Raw genomic sequence first — 19,483 nt, 5'->3', positions numbered from 1 at the left:
TTGGAGCGAAATTGCGTCCTAAACCCCTATATATATGCACAAAATTGTGAAGCTGGAAGTTGAGCTCAGCCAGGTCACCGCGTGATCTCTTTTGCCAATTGCCATTTTGGCACGCTAATCATGCTACTAACCAAAGTAACAAAGTTCAATGGCAAACATGCCTCCAACGACTACACAATCTCGTTCCGTCAATCCTACTAACCTCGTGAAACCTGTGGGTCCCATCAGGAATAGCAAAACTTTTGTTTATGTATTTTATCGTCTGCATTTTTTCCTGTAAAAAGTCCCATCACCATTTGATGACTTTTCTCCCGATTTTCTAGTCTCCTTCCTCCTCCCCGCTCGTCGTCTTCTCCCCCCCGTCAGAGCGAGACTGCGAGAGACAGCGCGAAGGTAGAGAGAGTGTGTGGAACAGTGGAAGCAGCAGCAAACGCGACCATGGCGGGTGGCGCCGGCGGGCGGGACCCGCTCGTCGCCTCCGAGATCCACGGCTTCCTCACCTGCGCAGGTCGCCCCGCCCCGCCCCCGCACGAGGGCGGCCTTTTCTCCCTCCGTTTTCTCTTCTTCTCCTTTGGTACTCCGGTTCTGTTGCTCGTCTTGGTCCTGCATCTCTTCTTGGACGTGGTTGGATTGAGCTCTGGAGTCTTGGGGCTGCTGCCGTCTGATGCCTGGAACTCGTAGGTTCTTCGAAGTTTCGCGGCTGCACACGCGTATTTGCTCATTTTCCTCCGTATGAGCCTATGCGGTGTCCTGTTAGTTGTTTGAGCTCTTTATGCAGTCGTGTTGCTTGATTGGATTGGAACAGTAGTGGTATTTCTGTACTTCTGTTGGAAACTGATCGAATGCACTGTGGGCGTTTGGCTGCTCAGTTTTCTTAGTTCACTTCACCTCATCACCTGATTTTTTTCCCAGCAGTTCCTTTCGCCTGATTTTTTCTGTGCTCAGTTTAAGCACTTATTAGCTTATACTTTATACTTGGTGTTTTTGTTGCTCTTGTTGTCCCGTTGTTTAATGACATGACGTTCGAATCTGGTACTGTTCAAAGCCCAAATGAGGAGGCTCTGTGCTGCCTGCACTGAGTTATTGCCTGTCTGTGTTTCATTGGCGATTGGTGGACAGACTTGAACTTTGACAAGCTGATGATGGAGGCTGGGACACGCTGGTTCCGGCCGAATGAGATCTATGCGGTGCTGGCGAACTATGCAAGGTTCAAGGTCCATGCTCAGCCCATCGACAAACCAATTAGTATGTGTTCCACATTCGCCATAAACCCCTTACCTTACTGCACCCTGCACATGTGTTTGTTTCTCGAATACGCAGGAGGAACTCCATATCCTTATATTAAGAAAGGGTGAAACGAGTCCAAAATAGACTATCACATGCCAGAAGCAGTAGCAAACTGAAAAAAAACTGAAACTGAAAACAAGGATAGAGAAAAAAGAACTACAATTACGCCCAAAAACTTCTAAGACCTAACGCTCCTGCAATTTCCCCTCCGAACAGCGATGTCTTGAATGTCTTGCAGCAGCTTATGGACATTGGGAGCAGATTTATCAAACACATGCATTTCTATGTCTCCACAGCCCCCAGGCCACCAAGATTACAAGCGAAGTTAAAATAGGAAACAGAACAAAAGCTTGTGTGCCAAGTGCCGAGTATAAGATGGTTGTATTGTTTGACCTTGAGCCTGAACAATTTGATTTGTATGTAGAATGTACCACAGTAATTATCCCGTAGTTCATAGCCAGTTGCTTTATTGTTTAGAATGCTATGGTTGATCTAGTGCTGGTATTTGTAAGAGAAGAAATGAACGAATGGATGCACATTTAGTTTTTGAGTACAAGTGAGACCTACTTGACTAACTCCAAACATGCTTTCTTCTGAAATGTTTGGGCACAGGAGTAGAGTTGAAGACTAATATTTTAACCCTCTTTTGTTGGATAATCTCCTCCCTTCATGTTTAGTGGCTATTATTGGAAACCCTAACCCTAGAATAGGGTTGGGCTGAGTATTAATAGGTCACATAGCTGGGCCAGGCCCATTACAAGGGATGGGTAGCTAACACCCCCCGCAGTCACAACTCTATCCGGTACAGATGTTGAGACTGAATCGAAAGTCTAGAAATACACTTGACGGTAACCCCTTGGTGAAGATTCGGCGAACTGCAGTGTGGTGGGGACGCTGAGAACCCGAACGTCACCGGTAGCCACACGCTCGCGGACGAAGTGCAGATCGATCTCCACATGCTTTGTGCACTGGTGCTGTACGGGATTGGTGGAGAGGTAGACGGCGCTGACGTTGTCGCAGTAGACAAGGGTGGCGCGCTGAAGGGGGCTGTGGAGCTCGTGGAGTAGCTGGCGCATCCAGGAGGCCTCGGCCACGCCGTTGGCCACAACGCGGTACTCGACCTCTGCACTGGAGCGGGAGACGACGGGCTGCCACTTGGCGGCCCAGGAGACAAGGTTGGCGCCCTGGAACACGACATAGCCCGAAGTGCACCGGCACGTGTCGGCCCAGTCGGTGTCAGTGTAGACCACGAGCTCCGACGTCGGGGAAGGTCGAAGGAGAAGGTCGTAGTCGAGGGAGCCGCGGAGGTAGTGTAGGATCCGCTTGAGAGCGGTGAGATGGGGCTCTCGTGGGTTGTGCATATGGAGGCACACCTGTTGGACGACGTAGGCGATGTCGGGCCGGGAGAAGGTGAGGTACTGGAGCGCGCCGGTCAGGCTCCGATAGGACGTTGCGTCGGTGACCAGGGGCCCGTCGTCCTCAGAGAGCTTCGCCTGAGTGTCGACAGGTGTGGAGCAGGGCTTGCAGTTTGACATGCCAGCCTGCTCCAGGATGTCGATGGCGTACTGGCGCTGGTGAAGGAAGAGCCCTCTTGTATTTACTGTCTACCCTGTGTAATGGGATTGTCCTACCTATTTGGTCTATAAAATATTCTCCCAACCCTGAGTAGGGCTAGGGTTTTCACTCTCCAACTCTCAGCACCAGTTAAAATGGTGTTTCTGATTCTTGTGCCTGTCTTCATGTGCTTTAATTTCTACTCTTTGAAATTCCATATCTAGGACCATGAAGGAATACACAAACATAGGTTAAATGAACACATTTTTTATGGTATTATCTGTGTGGTTTTAAAGGCGGTAAGGCGGAGCTAGGCGTTTAGCTATCGCCTATACGCCTAGGCGAATTAGGCGATCGCCCGCCTAGGCGACGACATACACTCCAACTAATATATACATATCAACCATAAATTCTGCATACTAAGGAGACTTGAGAGGAGACTGAAGCAGGGGCCAGGGGAGACTGAAGCAGCCGCCAGGGGAGATTGAAGGAGGGGAGAGGAAGCAGGGGAGGACCTCGGAGGCAAGGCCATGTCTGTGCCGGGTGCCTGCTGCCATGCTCGCGCCGGTCACCTGTTGTTGCGCCCGCGCCTACTCGACGTCGCGCTCGCGCCACCGCCGGTACTCAGGGACGCCCTCAGTGCCTCTCTTCTCTTCCCTAATCTCTCCCTTTCTTTTCTATTCCTCCCTTCCTTACTCTTCCCGCGCATCAAAGGCAACACACGCCAAAAGGGGCAAGTCCTGCGCCCAGATTTTTTGGGCATAAGGCTGTCTGATAGAAATATGGTTGCTGTCTATATTGATTGATGAAGAGGGAGTACAGGCGCACATATTTATAGAGGGACAGAGGGGTAGGAGATCTCAGGTTTATAGAAACAATACCCTGAGATCTCCTTGAATGGAAGAAAACTATCTCTACCCCCTAAATGGGAGGATTGTATCTATAGCTTCCTATATGCGGCAATGCTAGTAAGGCAAGTATGCCTACACTTGTATGGTAGGGGATCCTGCGCCTATATGGCAGGGAACACATGGCTGATATATCAGCTAACACGCCCCCGCAGTCTGATCGTCGGTACTACAGACGTTCAGGCTGGATCTGAACTCAGTGAAGACTGTAGAGGGAAGCCCTTTGGTGAAGATGTCTGCATACTGGGAGGTAGTAGGCACATGGAGAACGCGGACATCACCGAGAGCCACCCGATCCCGAACAAAGTGCAAATCAATCTCAATGTGCTTGGTTCGCTGATGCTGGACGGGGTTTGAAGACATGTAGACCGCACTGATGTTGTCACAATAGACCAACGTGGCACGACGTAACGGGTGACGAAGCTCGACCAGAAGCTGACGAAGCCAGGTGGATTCAGCAGCAGTGTTGGCGACGGCTCGGTACTCGACTTCAGCACTGGAGCGGGACACAGTCATCTGTCGTTTGGAGGACCAAGAAATAAGGTTATCACCAAGAAAAACTGCAAATCCTGAAGTGGATCGGCGTGTGTCAGGACATCCAGCCCAGTCGGCATCAGAGTATGCAATTAACTCAGCCTGAGAAGAAGGGCACAACTGAAGACCCAAATGCAGAGTGCCACGAACATAACGTAGAGTGCGCTTCAAGGCGACAAGGTGAGGCTCGCGAGGATCATGCATGTGAAGACAAATCTGTTGCACAACATAGGCTATGTCTGGTCGGGTAAAAGTGAGGTACTGTAGTGCTCCAGCTAAGCTGCGGAAATCCGATGGATTAGAAACAGGAGTACCAGTAGCTGCAGAAACCTTTGGGTTTGTGTCAACGGGTGTAGAACAGGGCTTGCAATCTGCCATACCAGACCGATCCAGAATATCCAACACATATTGACGTTGCGAAAGAAAGAGGCCTCCATCTCGTCGTTGAACTTGCATCCCCAGAAAGTGATGTAGATCACCCAAATCTTTCATAGCAAACTCCAGCTGTAAGGCCTGAATGATGTGTTGGAGGAGAATAGTAGAGGATGCTGTGAGTATAATGTCGTCGACATAGAGTAACAAATAAGCTGTGTCAGTTCCTCTATGGTAGACAAACAGAGATGTGTCACTCTTGGCCTTGATGAATCCCAGGGAGAGCAGATGAGTGGCAAACCGACTATGCCAGGCACGTGGTGCTTGTTTCAGTCCGTAGAGGGACTTATTGAGTCTGCAAACATGTTGTGGGCTGCCTGAATCCTCAAAACCTGAGGGTTGGCTGCAATAAACAGTCTCAGAAAGAGTCCCGTGAAGGAAAGCATTCTTGACATCAAGTTGATGAATTGGCCAGTTGCTGGAGACAGCCAAAGATAAGATAGTCCGCACAGTAGCAGGCTTCACGACGGGGCTGAAAGTCTCATCAAAATCAATGCCGGGTCGTTGCGTAAATCCACGGAGAACCCAACGAGCCTTGTACCTTTCAAGAGAGCCATCAACATTAAATTTGTGCTTGAAAATCCACTTGCCGGTCACAATGTTTGCACCATGGGGTCGAGGTACCAGATCCCATGTGTGATTCTGCAATAGTGCCGCATACTCATCTTCCATGGCAGCTCGCCAATTAGGATTAGCAAGAGCGCCACGAAAGGTCTTCGGAATTGGAGATAGGGGGGCGGCGTGGAACAGTGCTGGCACCCGGAAGCTAGCCTTAGCACGCGTGACCATGCGATGGTGGTTAAGTACTGGGGAGACAGCCACCGTGCCGGGTGGGGGACGACGATGCGATGCGTCCGTAGGAGGTGGAGATGAAGCAGCGACACTGCCAGTCGAGATGGCAGAGCCGTCCAGACCAGCCGGGGTGGTTGGAGTGACCAGGTCCTGCACTGGGGGGTGTGAACGACGCGTGAAGACTTGGCCAAACCGGCGTGGTGTAGTGGCGTCGGGTGCACCACCAGCAGCACTGGGTGGAGCAGCGCCTGCTGCTGGGGTGCTGGGAGCAGCAGCATCGGGAGCTGCAGGAGCGCCAGGAACAACTTGGGCGCTAGGAGCAGTAGCGCCTATAGGTGTGCTGGGAGCAGCAACATTGTCCGGTATGAGTCCTGAAAAAAATAGGGGTGGTTGGCCTATAGGTGGCGGCACCGGGTTAATGGTAATGTTATCCAGGAAGTCAAAATCTTGGGAGGAGGCAGTGGGTTGCTGTTCAGCAAAGGGAAAAGTGGACTCATCGAAAACAACGTGATGGGAAAGGATGACACGGTTGGATAGGAGGTCAAGACACCAGTACCCTTTGTGATGCGACGAGTAGCCAAGAAAAACACACTTAGCGGAACGGGGATCAAGTTTGTGGCTAGTGGTGGCAGATAGGTTGGGATAGCAAGTGCAACCGAACACGCGAAGGTGTTCATAGGAGGGTACAGTTTTGAAGAGGGCGAAGTGAGGAGTAGAAAAATGAAGGGTCTTGGTGGGTAGAACGTTGAGAAGAAGTGTTGCCGTGTGGAGTGCTTCAACCCAGAAGGTTGGTGGGATGCTGGCCTGAAAGAGAAGAGAGCGAATGGTGTTATTGGTAGTACGGATGATGCGCTCAGCTTTACCATTCTGAGATGAGGTGTAGGGGCAGAACATGCGTAGGAGGACACCGTGGGTGAGGAAGAATGTTCGGGAGCTGGAGTTGTCAAACTTGCGCCCGTTGTCACATTGCACAACTTTAATCGTGACACCAAACTGTGTTTTCACATAGGCGAAAAACTGAGTGAGAGTTGGGAAAGCATCAGACTTTAGTCGTAAAGGGAAAGTCCATAAGTAATGGGAGCAATAATCAAGAACGACTAAGTAATATTTGAAACCCGAGACACTTAAAATAGGAGATGTCCACAAGTCACAGTGAATAAGATCGAAATTGTTAACCGCACGAGAAATAGACGTACGGAACAGAAGGCGAACATGACGACTCAACTGACAAGCATGGCATAAAGGAGAGCTAGCATCTTTATTACACACGAGAACGATTGATGCGAGCTTGGAGAGGGACTCGTGGCCAGGGTGACCGAGACGGCGATGCCAAAGTGACGGAGTGGAGCTGGCGATGAAGCTGTGTGCAACAGGGAGGCATAGGGGGTATAGTGGCCCGGAGCTATTGCACCTGACGATCACGTTTCGAGATAGTAGATCCTTCACAGAGCAACCAGAGGGATCAAATTCAATGGAACAGTTATTATCGGTAGTAAACTGGCGAACGGAAATTAGGTTCTTAATAAGTTTAGGTGACACAAGAACATTGTTGAGATGTAAAGAACCATGTAAAGTAGCGGAGCCAGTGGAAATGATAGGAAGAAGCGAGCCATCACCGACAATAATGGAGGAAGGTGCAGTAAGAGAGGGAGTTGAAGTATTGGATAGGGTATCGGCGTTGGAGGTCATGTGGGAGGTAGCACCGGTGTCGAAGTACCAGTTAGTCTGCTGAGGCGGAGTCAGGGACACAGTACTGAAAGCGGATGTAAGGGACTGAGCGTCCCAAGATGGAGTGGTCGGCTGTGCCAGCATGCCGTAGGGAGACTAGGGAGCGCTTCCCTGCAGAGGGCCGGTCTGCAGAGTGTGCTGCAGTGGGGCGCCTCCCTGTCCTTGAAGAGCACCATGAACGTATTGCTGGGTCTGGTGGGCCAGCAGCGCCTGGTGAGGAGCGATGGAGACTGGAGCAGCGTAGAAAGCCTACTGTTGCTGGGCCGTCGGAGGCAGCAGGGCCTGGTGCTGCGCCAGGAGACCTTGTTGCTGCTGTGGGGTCGGCGCCCGTGGGCCGGGCCACATCTAGATGGCCCCAGTCCAAGGATTTTGGAGGGAGGGCCACAGGCCGGAGGCACTCCTGTGCTGGCCGCCGGGACCAGCGCCTGGGAATGGAAGGATACCCTGGCGGCCTTGGCCACCCCTCTTGCTGCGACGGTTGGGGTGGCCGGAACGTGGAGCCGAAGGCGCCTTGTTGAAAGCAGCAGGAGCCTTGTTGGAGGCCGTCGAAGTCCCGCCTTGTGGAGGTTTGGTGGAGGTAAGCAGGGCGGCGGATGGAGAAGACGCACGATGAGCCATCATGAGTTCCTCCAACAGGAGAGTGGCCCGGACGTCGTGGAACGTCGGAAAGGGGCGACCGAGGCGAAGATGACGTTCGATGTCGGAGAAACGGTCGCTGAGGCCGCGCAGAACGTTGAGGACCAACGTCCGGTCGGAGACTGGTTCGCCAAGATCACCGAGGGCATCTGCCATGGTTTTGAAACGGCGACAATAATCGGAGACAGGTAGATCACCTTGGACGAAGTGCCGGAATTGAGCGTCGAGGTGGAGGGCGCGAGTTTCCCGATTCCCGAGAAATTGGTTCTCGAGAGTCAGCCAAGTGGTGCGGGCAGTGGCGCCGCGTTCCATGGCCATTTCAGCAAGGTCCGGGGAGATGGAGCCGGAGATCCAGGACTTGACAACGCAGTCCATGCGTGCCCAGTCGGGGAAGTGAGGCGCGGGAGTGTCGTCGAGGATGCGGCTGTCCAGGGAGTATTTGCCAGTGACGAGAAGGAACTCATCGCGCCAGCGGGTGTAGCTGTTGTTGGCGAGGTCGAGGACGACGTGAACGAGACTCCGGATGTTTTGCACAGCGACGGCCTGGGAGTGGAGGTTGATGATCGCAGCAGCCTCGTGAAGGAGGATGGCGTCGTGGAGGCCCTTGTCAGCACCACCCGCTGGATCAGAGAGGTGGGACTGATTGTCGTCGACAGGACTGCCATCGGTGGCAGTCTGAGCAGCGAGGGCGCGCGCATGTGCTGCGTGCTCGAGAGCAGCGCGAACACGTTCGGCGGCAACATCGCGCTCCTGGGCCGCGGTGGCCGCCTCCTGCTCTGCCTGAAGGGCTTGGGCGAGTGCAGCATCACGCCTGGCAGCAGCCTGGAGGCGAGCTTCATGCTCGGCTGCGACCTAGGTCGCAGCGTCGTCGAGGAGAGGTGGCTGTTCCAGACCAGCCATGGCCAGGGGAGGGCGCTGCCTGGATGGCGCGCAGAGGGGAGGTGAGGGCGCAGCCAAGACGTGGCGCGCAGGAGGAGGGAGGCGGCGCAGCTTGAGGAGTACAGACACACATATTTATTGATGAACTTGAACTCGTGATACCATGATAGCAATATGGTTGCTGTCTATATTGATTGATGAAGAGGGAGTACATGCGCACATATTTATAGAGGGACAGAGGGGTAGGAGATCTCAGGTTTATAGAAACAATACCCTGAGATCTCCTTGAATGGAAGAAAACTATCTCTGCCCCCTAAATGGGAGGATTGTATCTATAGCTTCCTATATGCGGCTATAGCTTCCTATATGCGGCAATGCTAGTAAGGCAAGTATGCCTACACTTGTATGGTAGGGGATCCTGCGCCTATATGGCAGGGAACACATGGCTGATATATCAGCTAACACCGTCTGCCAGGCGGTCAAAGGCAATGCCTTGCACGCCTAGTGCGCCTAGGCGGACACCCTATCAATCTAAGTCAAGGCGACGTCGAGCCCAACATGTTTTGGCGCTTGGACGTCTAGGCGACGCCTTTTAAAACCGTGATTCTCTGTATACAAAATTAATTTTGCTTGAAATGAATTGTTGTTTTCTTTGTGCCTCTACCATTGGCTATAAAAACACCTCTACCTATTCACATTGCCATTGTTCTTTCATTTCTTACCTAATCCATGAGTTCTGCAGCTACCTGTAACTAAAACCATTTACCATGCTAAGGTACTGTATCTTACATGATTTTCTGTATGTAGCAGCACTTATCGCCATGAGGGAACCATTTTCCTTTTGTGTTACTTGTATTACTTTTTTGCTACTGTTATTAATGTGCTAAGTTATTCATACAAGCGTGATCTGATCACATTACCTTCAGAGGGCGTCTAAATGTTTATGTTCTTTTTTGAAAAAGAATACTTTTTTAATTGTCTTGTATTAGTCTTCTAATTCCATTTTCATGACAAAATTGATTTATGCATTCCCAATCCCTCAGTTGTAATTTTCTTTTAAACTAGGTGGTACTGTTGTTCTATATGATCGTAAAGTTGTCCGGAACTTCCGTAAAGATGGCCATAACTGGAAGAAAAAGAAAGATGGCAAGACTGTCCAAGAAGCCCATGAAAAACTAAAGGTAATTTGTGGAAATAACTGTTGTTACATTGTATTATCAGAGGACATCCACCATTATTGGTGCTTTGTCTTATCTTATAGATTGGTAATGAAGAAAAGGTTCATGTGTATTATGCTCGAGGAGAGGATGATCCAAATTTCTTTCGCAGATGCTACTGGCTACTTGACAAGTAAGGTTTCAACCCTGGCCTGCAAATTATGTTAGACCACTAAACTTTATTTTATGTGGTGGCTGTGAGCTATTTTATATTTCCCCCCTTAATTGTCTATGCTGAAAAATAGTTTTGTACTAGAGGTAGGATGCCATGCCAGTCTTGGACACCATGAAATATCTTTGTGCAACAGAATTGTTTTTCAGTTTGTTGCTTCCATGCTTCTTGCCCAAACGCAGAAGTGAATTGGCACATCCTTACATCTCCAAGGATCTGCAATGTTGTCTTATTTTTTTTGTCTCTAGTAAGAAAAAACAATATAATGAATCTGGAGAAAAGGAAAAGACTCAATATTGCTTAATTTGGCTCACCAGATCATAAAGATTTAAATTAATCAGATAAATGCTGGTATCGCTAGATGTATAACATCTTGTAATATCTAGCTGTGAAATTTTGTGGAAATCTCAGTTAGTCCATAAGAACGAATGTTATCACATTATGTTAAATTTAGAGGAAATAAATCTGTAAGAAAGTTCTGTTGAAGGATTACAGAATATAAGGCTGATGATATAAATTTCCTTATATTTCACCAAATTTATGACTTAGTCTTTTGCATTGTATGTATCAAATGCAGACTTGGATCGAAATGCTGTTCTGGTTCTCTTTGCTGATATTGTTCTTGGTTGTTTCTTATTCAGAGAGTTGGAGCGCATTGTCCTCGTGCATTATCGTCAAACATCTGAGGTCTGTTTTAGTCTTTACCCCGTATCTTTTTCTGTTTTGTAGTAAATATTTATATTTTTCACTATTGCTTATGCTTGGTAAGGAAAGTTGATTATTTGCACTCCAAAGTACAAATCATTAGTAATACCCATGAGGTGTATTATTGTAAGAGAATGTGAGGCTTATTGTATTGCATAGAGAAGGGTACAAATATATAGAGATACAAGAAACCCTAACCCTAATGGGCCAGCAACCCAACAGCGGTGCCAGCCCACCTACACATACGAACACACACTCTTAACATCCCCCCCCCCCCCCCGCAGTCGCAACGGGAGTACCGCAAACGATGAGACTGGAGCAGAAGTCAAAGGTAGGAGCTGAAGGGTTGAAACCCCCCGCAGTCGTAGTGTCGTGAGGGTGCAAATGTTGCGGCTAGAGTAGAGACCGATGTGCACTCCGTGTAGAGATAGCCCCTGGATGCCGAGGTAGCCGAAGTCGAGGTGGTGCGCTGCCTTGTTCATGGGGGGGGGGTCGACGTTCGAGCGTCAATGATCGGCGGGGCGACGCAACAAAAGAAGAGCAGCAGTAGTGTGGACCTTCTTGCTTCTCTCGTCCGGTCGTCGGGGAGCCCCGCCAGTGAGGCCAGCGGTAGCGCGCGCGTCTGTGCCGGTCAGGGTGGCCACACTCGCTGCAGAGTAGAAGGGGTGACGATGGATCCAACAGGGAAGGCCACGACAACGACGAATCCAACCATGAAGACGACGACCCAGCCAAAGAGACGGCGGATCTAGCTGGGAAGGTCGCAACAACGGTGAATCCGGCTGGGGAGGCCATGGCAACGACGGATACAACAAAGGCGACGATGATGGGGAAGGGCGATGGGGTGGTTCCAGCTGGTCAGGGGCCTGCGTTGGGCCTGACAGAGGGGGAGGGGGTTTGACGCTGGTGATGGGAGAAGAGCGAAGAGGGAGGCGCTCCTAGGGCGTCAGCGCTGGCAAGGAGGAAGTGAGCAGACGGTCAACGGCGTGTCGAGACTCGACGACGACGGGTCAGGCGGTCAGCGGCGCTGGAGGCGCGACGTCGATGGATCTGGGGGCTGCTCGGGGAAGGGTGAAGGGAGGGTAAGGGTCGGCCAGGGGGTGGGAAGGCGCAACCGAGGGAAGTAGAGAGTGTGTCGCGCCTGCTCCACAGGAGGGAGGAGGTACGACGGCGAGCGGGCGTGGTCCAGGGCGCTGGAGGTGAGTGGAGCGTGCTGAGTTAGACGAACTCAGGGAAGTGCGTCGCGCGGCGGTGGCTGCGGCCCGTGCCCGCATGCTCGCGGATCTGGCGACACAGACATAGGAGAGTGCGGATCCGGCGGCGGCCTGGGAAGCGGCCACATCGATCTGTGCGCCGTCGGGGAGTAGAGAAGCCGAGGCGACGCGGCTGATGCGGGCTAGTACAGCCAGGAGGAAGACGACGGCGGTCGGCGCTACCAGGAGGAGGCCCCACGGTGGGCGTCGACTGGAGGAGACGGTGGCCAGGGAAGTGTAACACCCCGTCCACTCTCGGACCGATGGTACTTACTCCTGGCAGCTGTCTAGGATCATATATTGTCCCTATTAAGTTGCATGCACCAACCAGTTCAACTCAAAAGCTTAAGCTGATAGGAGGAGGTGGATAATTCACTTATATTATATTCTAACACTCTCCCTCACGTCGAGCCTCTTTTGGATCTCTGACGTGGAATATAGGAGCGAGCAACAATTATTTTATTTAATTGTGCTAACCAGGATTCGAACTCGAGACCTCTGCCTCTGATACCATATTAAGTTGCATGCACCAACCAGTTCAACCCAAAAGCTTAAGCTTATAGGAGGAGGTGGACAATTCACTTATATTATATTCTAACAGTCCCCATAGACTAACACGAGTCTTTTGTGCGCACTTTGTCCTCACTCATGCGCACCCGAGAAAACTTCCCGGTCGGTCACCTATCACAAATTGCTACTAGCACACTTAACTTGAAGGTTCTTTCGAGATAGACTTCCGAAAAAGAAGATGCACCTTGTTGGTATAGATACTCTATTAATTCTATTAAGCATTGGGCCAGGATATCACCATCTCAGGGGCCAGGATATCACAGGAAGACACGGAGAAGACACTGCTGGGTGAGGAGAGCCGCCGCCGATGGGTGAGGAGAGGTGGCAGCCAGGTGTGGAGGATTGGGGGCTGCCTCCGGGAGGGAAGGACGAACCTCTCGGGGACGACGGCGCAGAAGGCCCTAGCGGTTGCTGAGGGGGACAGAGGTGGCGGCTGGTGGGGGTGGGAGGGAGGAAACCTAGTCCTTTGATACCATGTGGGAAACCCTAACCCTAATGGGCTGGAAGCCCAACAATGGTGCCCCACCTACACATAGGAACACACATTCTAACAATTATGAATTTATTAGCTTCTCTCCGAACATGTGAATTTAATTAAAAAATTGCACAACGTTAAATGTGAATGAGGATGATGTAGCCTTCATAGCTGAAAAGGTTCATAGAGAGGACAACTAAAAGGAACTAAGCTAAGCTACAGAATTATATGTGATATAATTAAAGCTTTGGGATTTTTATTCACCCTGTGCAAAAACAGGGTTACTTCATCCAAAATGCCTAAGGTTGAAAGAAACTAAGGAATTCATTCCCTCACTAATAACTTTGTTGAAATTCAAGGACCACTCTCAATAGTTCGTCATGCCAAAGTTTCTTTCTATGAATAAAGATTAACTTCTCACTCTGGTCCCATGGAGTATTCTGATTCTTCAACACTAATTAAAGTAGCTCTTTGACTGACAAAGAACTTGATATTAAATTTTAAATATCACATTAATCAAACATGTAAAGGTTCATGAGAATTGCAATGACTATTGTCTATATTCTTGACTTGTAGCTAGATACAAGTGGCAATAAAATTGAAATGAATTAAGGGCTCTATTTTTCAAAAATATATATTATTGTTATTCTCTATTGTGCAAGCATATTAGAACAAAAGGCTAAATATTTAATTGTTCAGTATGCTAATATATTTTTATACTAAAAATAGGAAAGTGCCTTACCACCTTCGCATGTAGAAGCTGAAGTTGCAGAAGTGCCTCGGATCAATATGATTCATTACACCTCCTCAACAGATTCAGCCTCTGCTCATACTGAGCTATCTTCTTCTGCTGCTGCTGCACCAGAAGATATCAACTCAAATGGTGGTGGGGCGGTTTCTAGTGGTGAGAGATGCTTAGATCCCAGCATTTCTTTATTTGATTATATGTATACTTCTATGCCATTTTCTACATCTCCAAGTTTTGAAATATGTAAATATAGGTTTTGAAACTAGACATTTTTGTAGTGTTTAGTTTATACTACTTACCGATAAATGCCAGAATGTTCAAAAGTATACTGTTTAACTTCATACGAAATTTGATTTCTAACTCTTTATTTTTGAGAGTATACTTCTGTATCTTCTTTTGGTGAGTTTGCAGAAACCGACAATCAAGGTTCTAGCCTGGAATCATTTTGGGTAGATCTATTGGAGTCATCTATGAAAAATGATACTCCTGTTGATGCTTCTGCTTGCGGTGGGCCTTTTGACATAGCTTCAAGTTTTTGGTGTTTACTGTTGTACAGATTGTAATCCTGCTTATTATATAAAACAGGTGGATCTTTGGTATCAAATCAGCAGACTAATAATGGGATGGGAGATTCTGGAAATAATATCTTGTATATTAATGCCACAAGTAATGTATGTGAGCTATGTTTGCCTTGCAATGGTGCATAGATGAAAACTTGCATAAAGCTGTCACTACTTTACATTGTTAAAAGCAGTATTACTGTGGTCCTTAATTTCTGCGGCTGCTTTATATTTTTCTTCATGAGTATTTTAAGTGAGCTACAGTTAAAAACTATAAATCATAAAAGATATGGTTGAAATTTTGGATCCTGCATGAAACTATTTCCCCTTTGCACTGTGAAATTCAGTATGACTGTTCCTCAATTTGACCTTCTTGGTGGAATTGTGCCTCCCCCCCCCCCCCCCCCCCCCCCCAACCCACACACACACAAAACTTGAAGTTTTGAAGCTAATCTGAAACTTTGCACATCCATAATGCATCTGTAGATGTACAGAAATTGAGATAAACCACACATGTGGATGCACTACAGATGTGCCAAGTTTCAGATGTTTTTGAAAACCTCTAAGTATGTTTTTAGGGCCGCGGCGGATGATCCCACCCAAATATTTTTCCCAGAATAGTGTACTAGTAGATGGCTGGAATTTTAGGGGAACCATTTGCCTTGCTTGCAACTTTCTTTTGTAATACTGTGTCTGAAATATCTTCTATGTACCTTGTTCTTATATCTGTCCTATGAATAAGAGATTATTTTTCAATCTGGTCATATACTGCAAACAGCGGAGAGCATTGATTGCATCCCTTACATATTGCTATTCCTACTTTACCTTCGATGCATGAGTGCCTCAGTCGAATCTACATTTTCTTTACGCATGCAAGGTCCCTGCCTTTAGTTTCGGCCTCTACTCAAGATTTGTGTATTTATGCTTATGCATGGGTGTGGATTTATATTGCTTGTTTTCTTGAATGTATCTATGATGATGAATCAACATCTTTTTTTGGCAGGCTATCTTTTCTCCACCAACTAATGTGGTTTCAGAAGCTTATGCTAATCCTGGCCTTAGTCAAGTATCAGAGAGTTACTTTGGATCTCTGAAAGATCAAGCAAACCATGCTCCATCTCTTTTAACATCAGATCTGGATTCACAATCAAAGCAACATACAAATTCTTTGATGAAAACTCCGGTGTCTGATAACATGCCAAATGATGTACCTGCTAGGCAGAACAGTCTTGGGTTATGGAAATACTTGGATGATGATATTAGTTTAGATGATAATCCAAGCTCGGGCATACTCCCCACTGAACAGGTGACTGGCGAAATACCCTTTCAGATCACTGAGATATCCTCAGAATGGGCTTATTGTACTGAGGACACAAAGGTTAAAGCCCCCTCCCCCTTTCCCATCCTATACTAAGTTTCCATGTTTTTTTATTTTCTCTTCAGCTGTTCAATTCTCCTGGGAAATGTTGTACTTCACTTTTTCATCTGTTAAGAACTACCCAAATAATTGCTTACTTCCTGGTTTGGTGGATGTGGAGGTCTGCATTCTAGAACAATTTATATGCATATGCATGCATGTGTGAGCTTATAAGTTTCTACCTATATTCCAATAAACAACAATGTATTAATGTCAACTTAATTTGTAGGTCCTTGTGGTTGGATGTTTCCATGAGAACTACAGACATCTGGCTGGGACCAATCTCTTCTGTGTCATTGGTGACCAGTGTGTTGATGCAAATATTGTTCAAACTGGCGTTTACCGTTTCATTGCTAGACCACATGCTCCTGGACGAGTCAATCTTTATTTGACTTTGGATGGGAAAACACCAATCAGTGAGGTTTTGAGTTTTCACTATCGTATGGTGCCTGACAGTCAAAACTTGGCTGAGGATGAGCCCCAAAAGTCAAAGCTTCAGATGCAGATGAGACTAGCTCGATTGTTGTTCACCACAAACAAGAAAAAGATAGCACCCAAGTTACTTGTAGAAGGAAGCAAGGTTTCCAATCTCTTATCAGCATCGACAGAGAAGGAATGGATGGATCTGTCAAAATTTGTTACTGATTCTAAAGGCACTTATGTTCCGGCCACTGAGGGATTGCTTGAACTAGTACTGCGTAATAGATTGCAAGAGTGGCTTGTTGAAAAATTAATTGAAGGCCACAAGTCGACTGGCCGCGATGATCTAGGACAAGGGCCTATCCATCTGTGTTCTTGCTTGGGCTATACTTGGGCCATTCACTTATTTTCTTTGTCAGGATTCTCCTTGGATTTCCGTGATTCTTCTGGTTGGACAGCTTTGCATTGGGCCGCATACTGTGGAAGGTATCCTCTTTCTTCTGAAATTCCTAACGTTCATGGACAGTACAATGAGAAAAAGAATGATGTCTTGTATTAGTTCTGGCAACTGGGATGTGTTTATCACACTGACTAAATAAAAGATGAAATGTGAAAAAGAATAATTTTGTGGAGGAAGTTCTTTTCTGGACTTTGGCTAAGGGGATCTCCTTCCTCCAAGCTCGAAGCCTGTGGTTTAGTTTTTATTTTATTTTAGTGTTGGGGGTGTCGCCAGCGGGCAGGCGCTCTGTTCCTGCTCCTGCTCTAGTTGTGGAGCAGGCTGGGCGGGTTCGTTGTGCATGTGCGTGTGTGTGGGTATGGGTGTTTGTTGTTGTGTTGTATTTGGGTGTTTTCGGGGTCTTTTCCCCTTCTTCTTAATACAATGACACCCAGCTCTCCTGCGTGTTCGAGAAAAAATAATTTCGTGTACGGTGCTTGAACTTTGAATGTGTATATATATTATTGATATCAAAATTTAGAACTAATAAGAAACCACTACCAGAGATGCGCCAAACTTTGTTTTCAAAACCTGCTAAGTTATTAACGTATGATTTAAGGGAATTTGAAACACATGTTCTTTGGGATCTGGTTAATCTTGATATAGGTGACTATAGTAGTATAAACTATGTGATCTCAGGCACATGTTTGTTGGGACCAAATTATCATTTAGATTTTCAGAGCCATCTGGTCTTATCTTAAGTTTTAGTTTTCTTTTGCTAGGGAAAAAATGGTTGCTGCTCTTTTGTCTGCTGGAGCAAATCCAAGCTTGGTTACAGATCCTACTCATGATGTCCCTGGTGGACAAACTGCTGGTGATCTGGCTGCTGGACAAGGTTATCATGGCTTAGCTGCATATCTTTCTGAGAAAGGGCTGACTGCTCATTTTGAGGCTATGTCACTGTCCAAGGGTAAGCGATCAACATCAAGGACAGAGTCACTAAAACGGAATACCAAGGAATTTGAAAACCTTAGTGAACAAGAATTGTGCTTACGAGAATCTTTAGCAGCCTACCGCAATGCTGCTGATGCTGCTAGCAACATACAAGCCGCACTCAGGGAGCGAACTCTTAAGCTTCAAACAAAAGCAATTCAGTTGGCCAATCCCGAGAATGATGCATCTGCAATAGTTGCTGCTATGAGGATTCAGCACGCATACCGGAACTACAACAGAAAGAAAATGATGAGAGCTGCTGCAAGAATACAGAGTCATTTCCGAACATGGCAGATTAGGAGGAACTTCATGAACATGCGAAGACAAGCTATCAAAATACAAGTAAAGCTTCTGTTACTATTGTGTGTTTTGGTTTGCTACTTCTTTTTCCAAGGGATTCGTTTCGTTCATGTGGTGTTGTCAAACTCTGAATGATGCCATCTAAGTAGATTCATGTTCCCATTTTGGGATAGCAAATTTGAAATTTTACAATCTGTGTATCTCATAAATCTTGCTCAGGCTGCATACAGAGGTCACCAAGTGAGAAGGCAGTACCGCAAGGTATTATGGTCCGTTGGAGTAGTGGAAAAAGCTATCTTGCGGTGGAGGAAGAAGAGAAAAGGCCTGCGTGGCATTGCAACTGGAATGCCAGTAGCAATGGCCACAGACGCAGAAGCAGCAAGCACTGCAGAGGAGGACTACTACCAGGTTGGTCGGCAACAAGCCGAGGACAGGTTCAATAGATCAGTGGTACGTGTCCAAGCTTTGTTCCGTTCTCATCGGGCGCAGCAGGAGTACCGGAGGATGAAGGTTGCTCATGAGGAGGCCAAGGTAAGGGTTTCACCCTTGTGCCTTGCTGGTACTGACTGACATGTGATACAATCTCCAGAAAGAAGTTAGGTTCACAGGAACAACTGCTTTGACTACTGCCAGTAATCCTGTTATTAGAATACTCGCCTACTGTAGTTGAGTTTATGCTTTCGTCCACTGTTCTGAATGGAGTGAATCTGCTGTATGTTTTCAGAAAGTCAGATTTGCTAAACCCAAAACTTGATATGGGATTTCAACTAGGGAGCTGTGCATGCAATTATCGTTATAAACACTTCTAGATTTCGTTTGTAGACACTGCCATATTTGCTCCTTACATCTGTGCTTGTCATTGTATTTTGCAGGTGGAGTTCGGTCGAAAGTAGTTAAGACGGGCATAGATTCAAGATCTGAAGTGACTTGTTGTTCCTTGTAGGGGGTTGGCTAGTTCTTCTAGTTCTTTGTATATCCGAAGGAACAGGCGTAGCTTGCGGATGACGTACATTCTAGGAACATCTGACGCTCGTAGTCAGTCTGCCAACTGCCGTTAGGCTTCTTCTGTGGTGTGTATTTGGCTGGGTTTTAGTTGGGCGAAAACGGCATTGTGCTTTATTAGGTTTGATTTGTATGGACGGACGCGAGTACGAATAAGGTTGTAAATGCTGATAATAATTTCACCTGACTATAAATCCAGGTGGATTGCAGGCACCATTTGTTTTTTTTCTTTATTTGATGTTTTTTCCTTGGCAGTACCGCTACGTACAACCATTATACGTCTTGCTTTTGTGATAATTCACTCCAGCACATTTGCTAGAGTTCTTGAATTTTTTCTAGTTCTTGTTACCCTACACTGTTTCTGTTGCCCATTCGCTGTTTCTATCTGCAAAGAAGAGGATCACTCCTGGTCCTTGTATAAGGTTTTTTTTCATGTGTTGACGCATCTCGAAGCACAAACCGCTT

The 19,483-nt window shown here is 47.5% G+C and overlaps 1 protein-coding gene across 1 annotated transcript; it reads left to right on the top strand.

The window, feature by feature from the left end:
• The first annotated feature begins 290 nt into the window (after positions 1 to 290).
• Positions 291 to 19,230, top strand: LOC100502366 (Calmodulin-binding transcription activator 5). The gene is made up of 13 exons (NM_001365545.1): positions 291 to 508; positions 1,120 to 1,245; positions 9,816 to 9,931; positions 10,012 to 10,100; positions 10,781 to 10,826; positions 13,872 to 14,046; positions 14,302 to 14,397; positions 14,476 to 14,561; positions 15,454 to 15,828; positions 16,097 to 16,773; positions 17,506 to 18,058; positions 18,236 to 18,547; positions 18,889 to 19,230. The coding sequence occupies exons 1-13, from the start codon at positions 439 to 441 to the stop codon at positions 18,907 to 18,909; spliced, it is 2,742 nt and encodes a 913-aa protein (NP_001352474.1). The 5' UTR covers positions 291 to 438; the 3' UTR covers positions 18,910 to 19,230.
• Positions 19,231 to 19,483: the final 253 nt, after the last annotated feature.

This window comes from Zea mays, chromosome 7 (assembly GCF_902167145.1).
Source record: "Zea mays cultivar B73 chromosome 7, Zm-B73-REFERENCE-NAM-5.0, whole genome shotgun sequence".
NCBI lineage: Eukaryota > Viridiplantae > Streptophyta > Magnoliopsida > Poales > Poaceae > Zea > Zea mays.
The sequence above is the reverse complement of the archived record's forward strand: the minus strand, read 5'-3'. Positions and strand labels throughout refer to the sequence as shown.

Excerpts from the sequence above, each read along its gene's own strand:
- LOC100502366 (NM_001365545.1), top strand. The coding sequence starts at position 439 with ATGGCGGGTGGCGCCGGCGGGCGGGACCCGCTCGTCGCCTCCGAGATC. Across the intron at positions 1,246-9,815 it reads GCCCATCGACAAACCAATTA|GTGGTACTGTTGTTCTATAT; the intron begins GTATGTGTTCCA and ends CTTTTAAACTAG. Across the intron at positions 10,101-10,780 it reads TGCTACTGGCTACTTGACAA|AGAGTTGGAGCGCATTGTCC; the intron begins GTAAGGTTTCAA and ends TTTCTTATTCAG.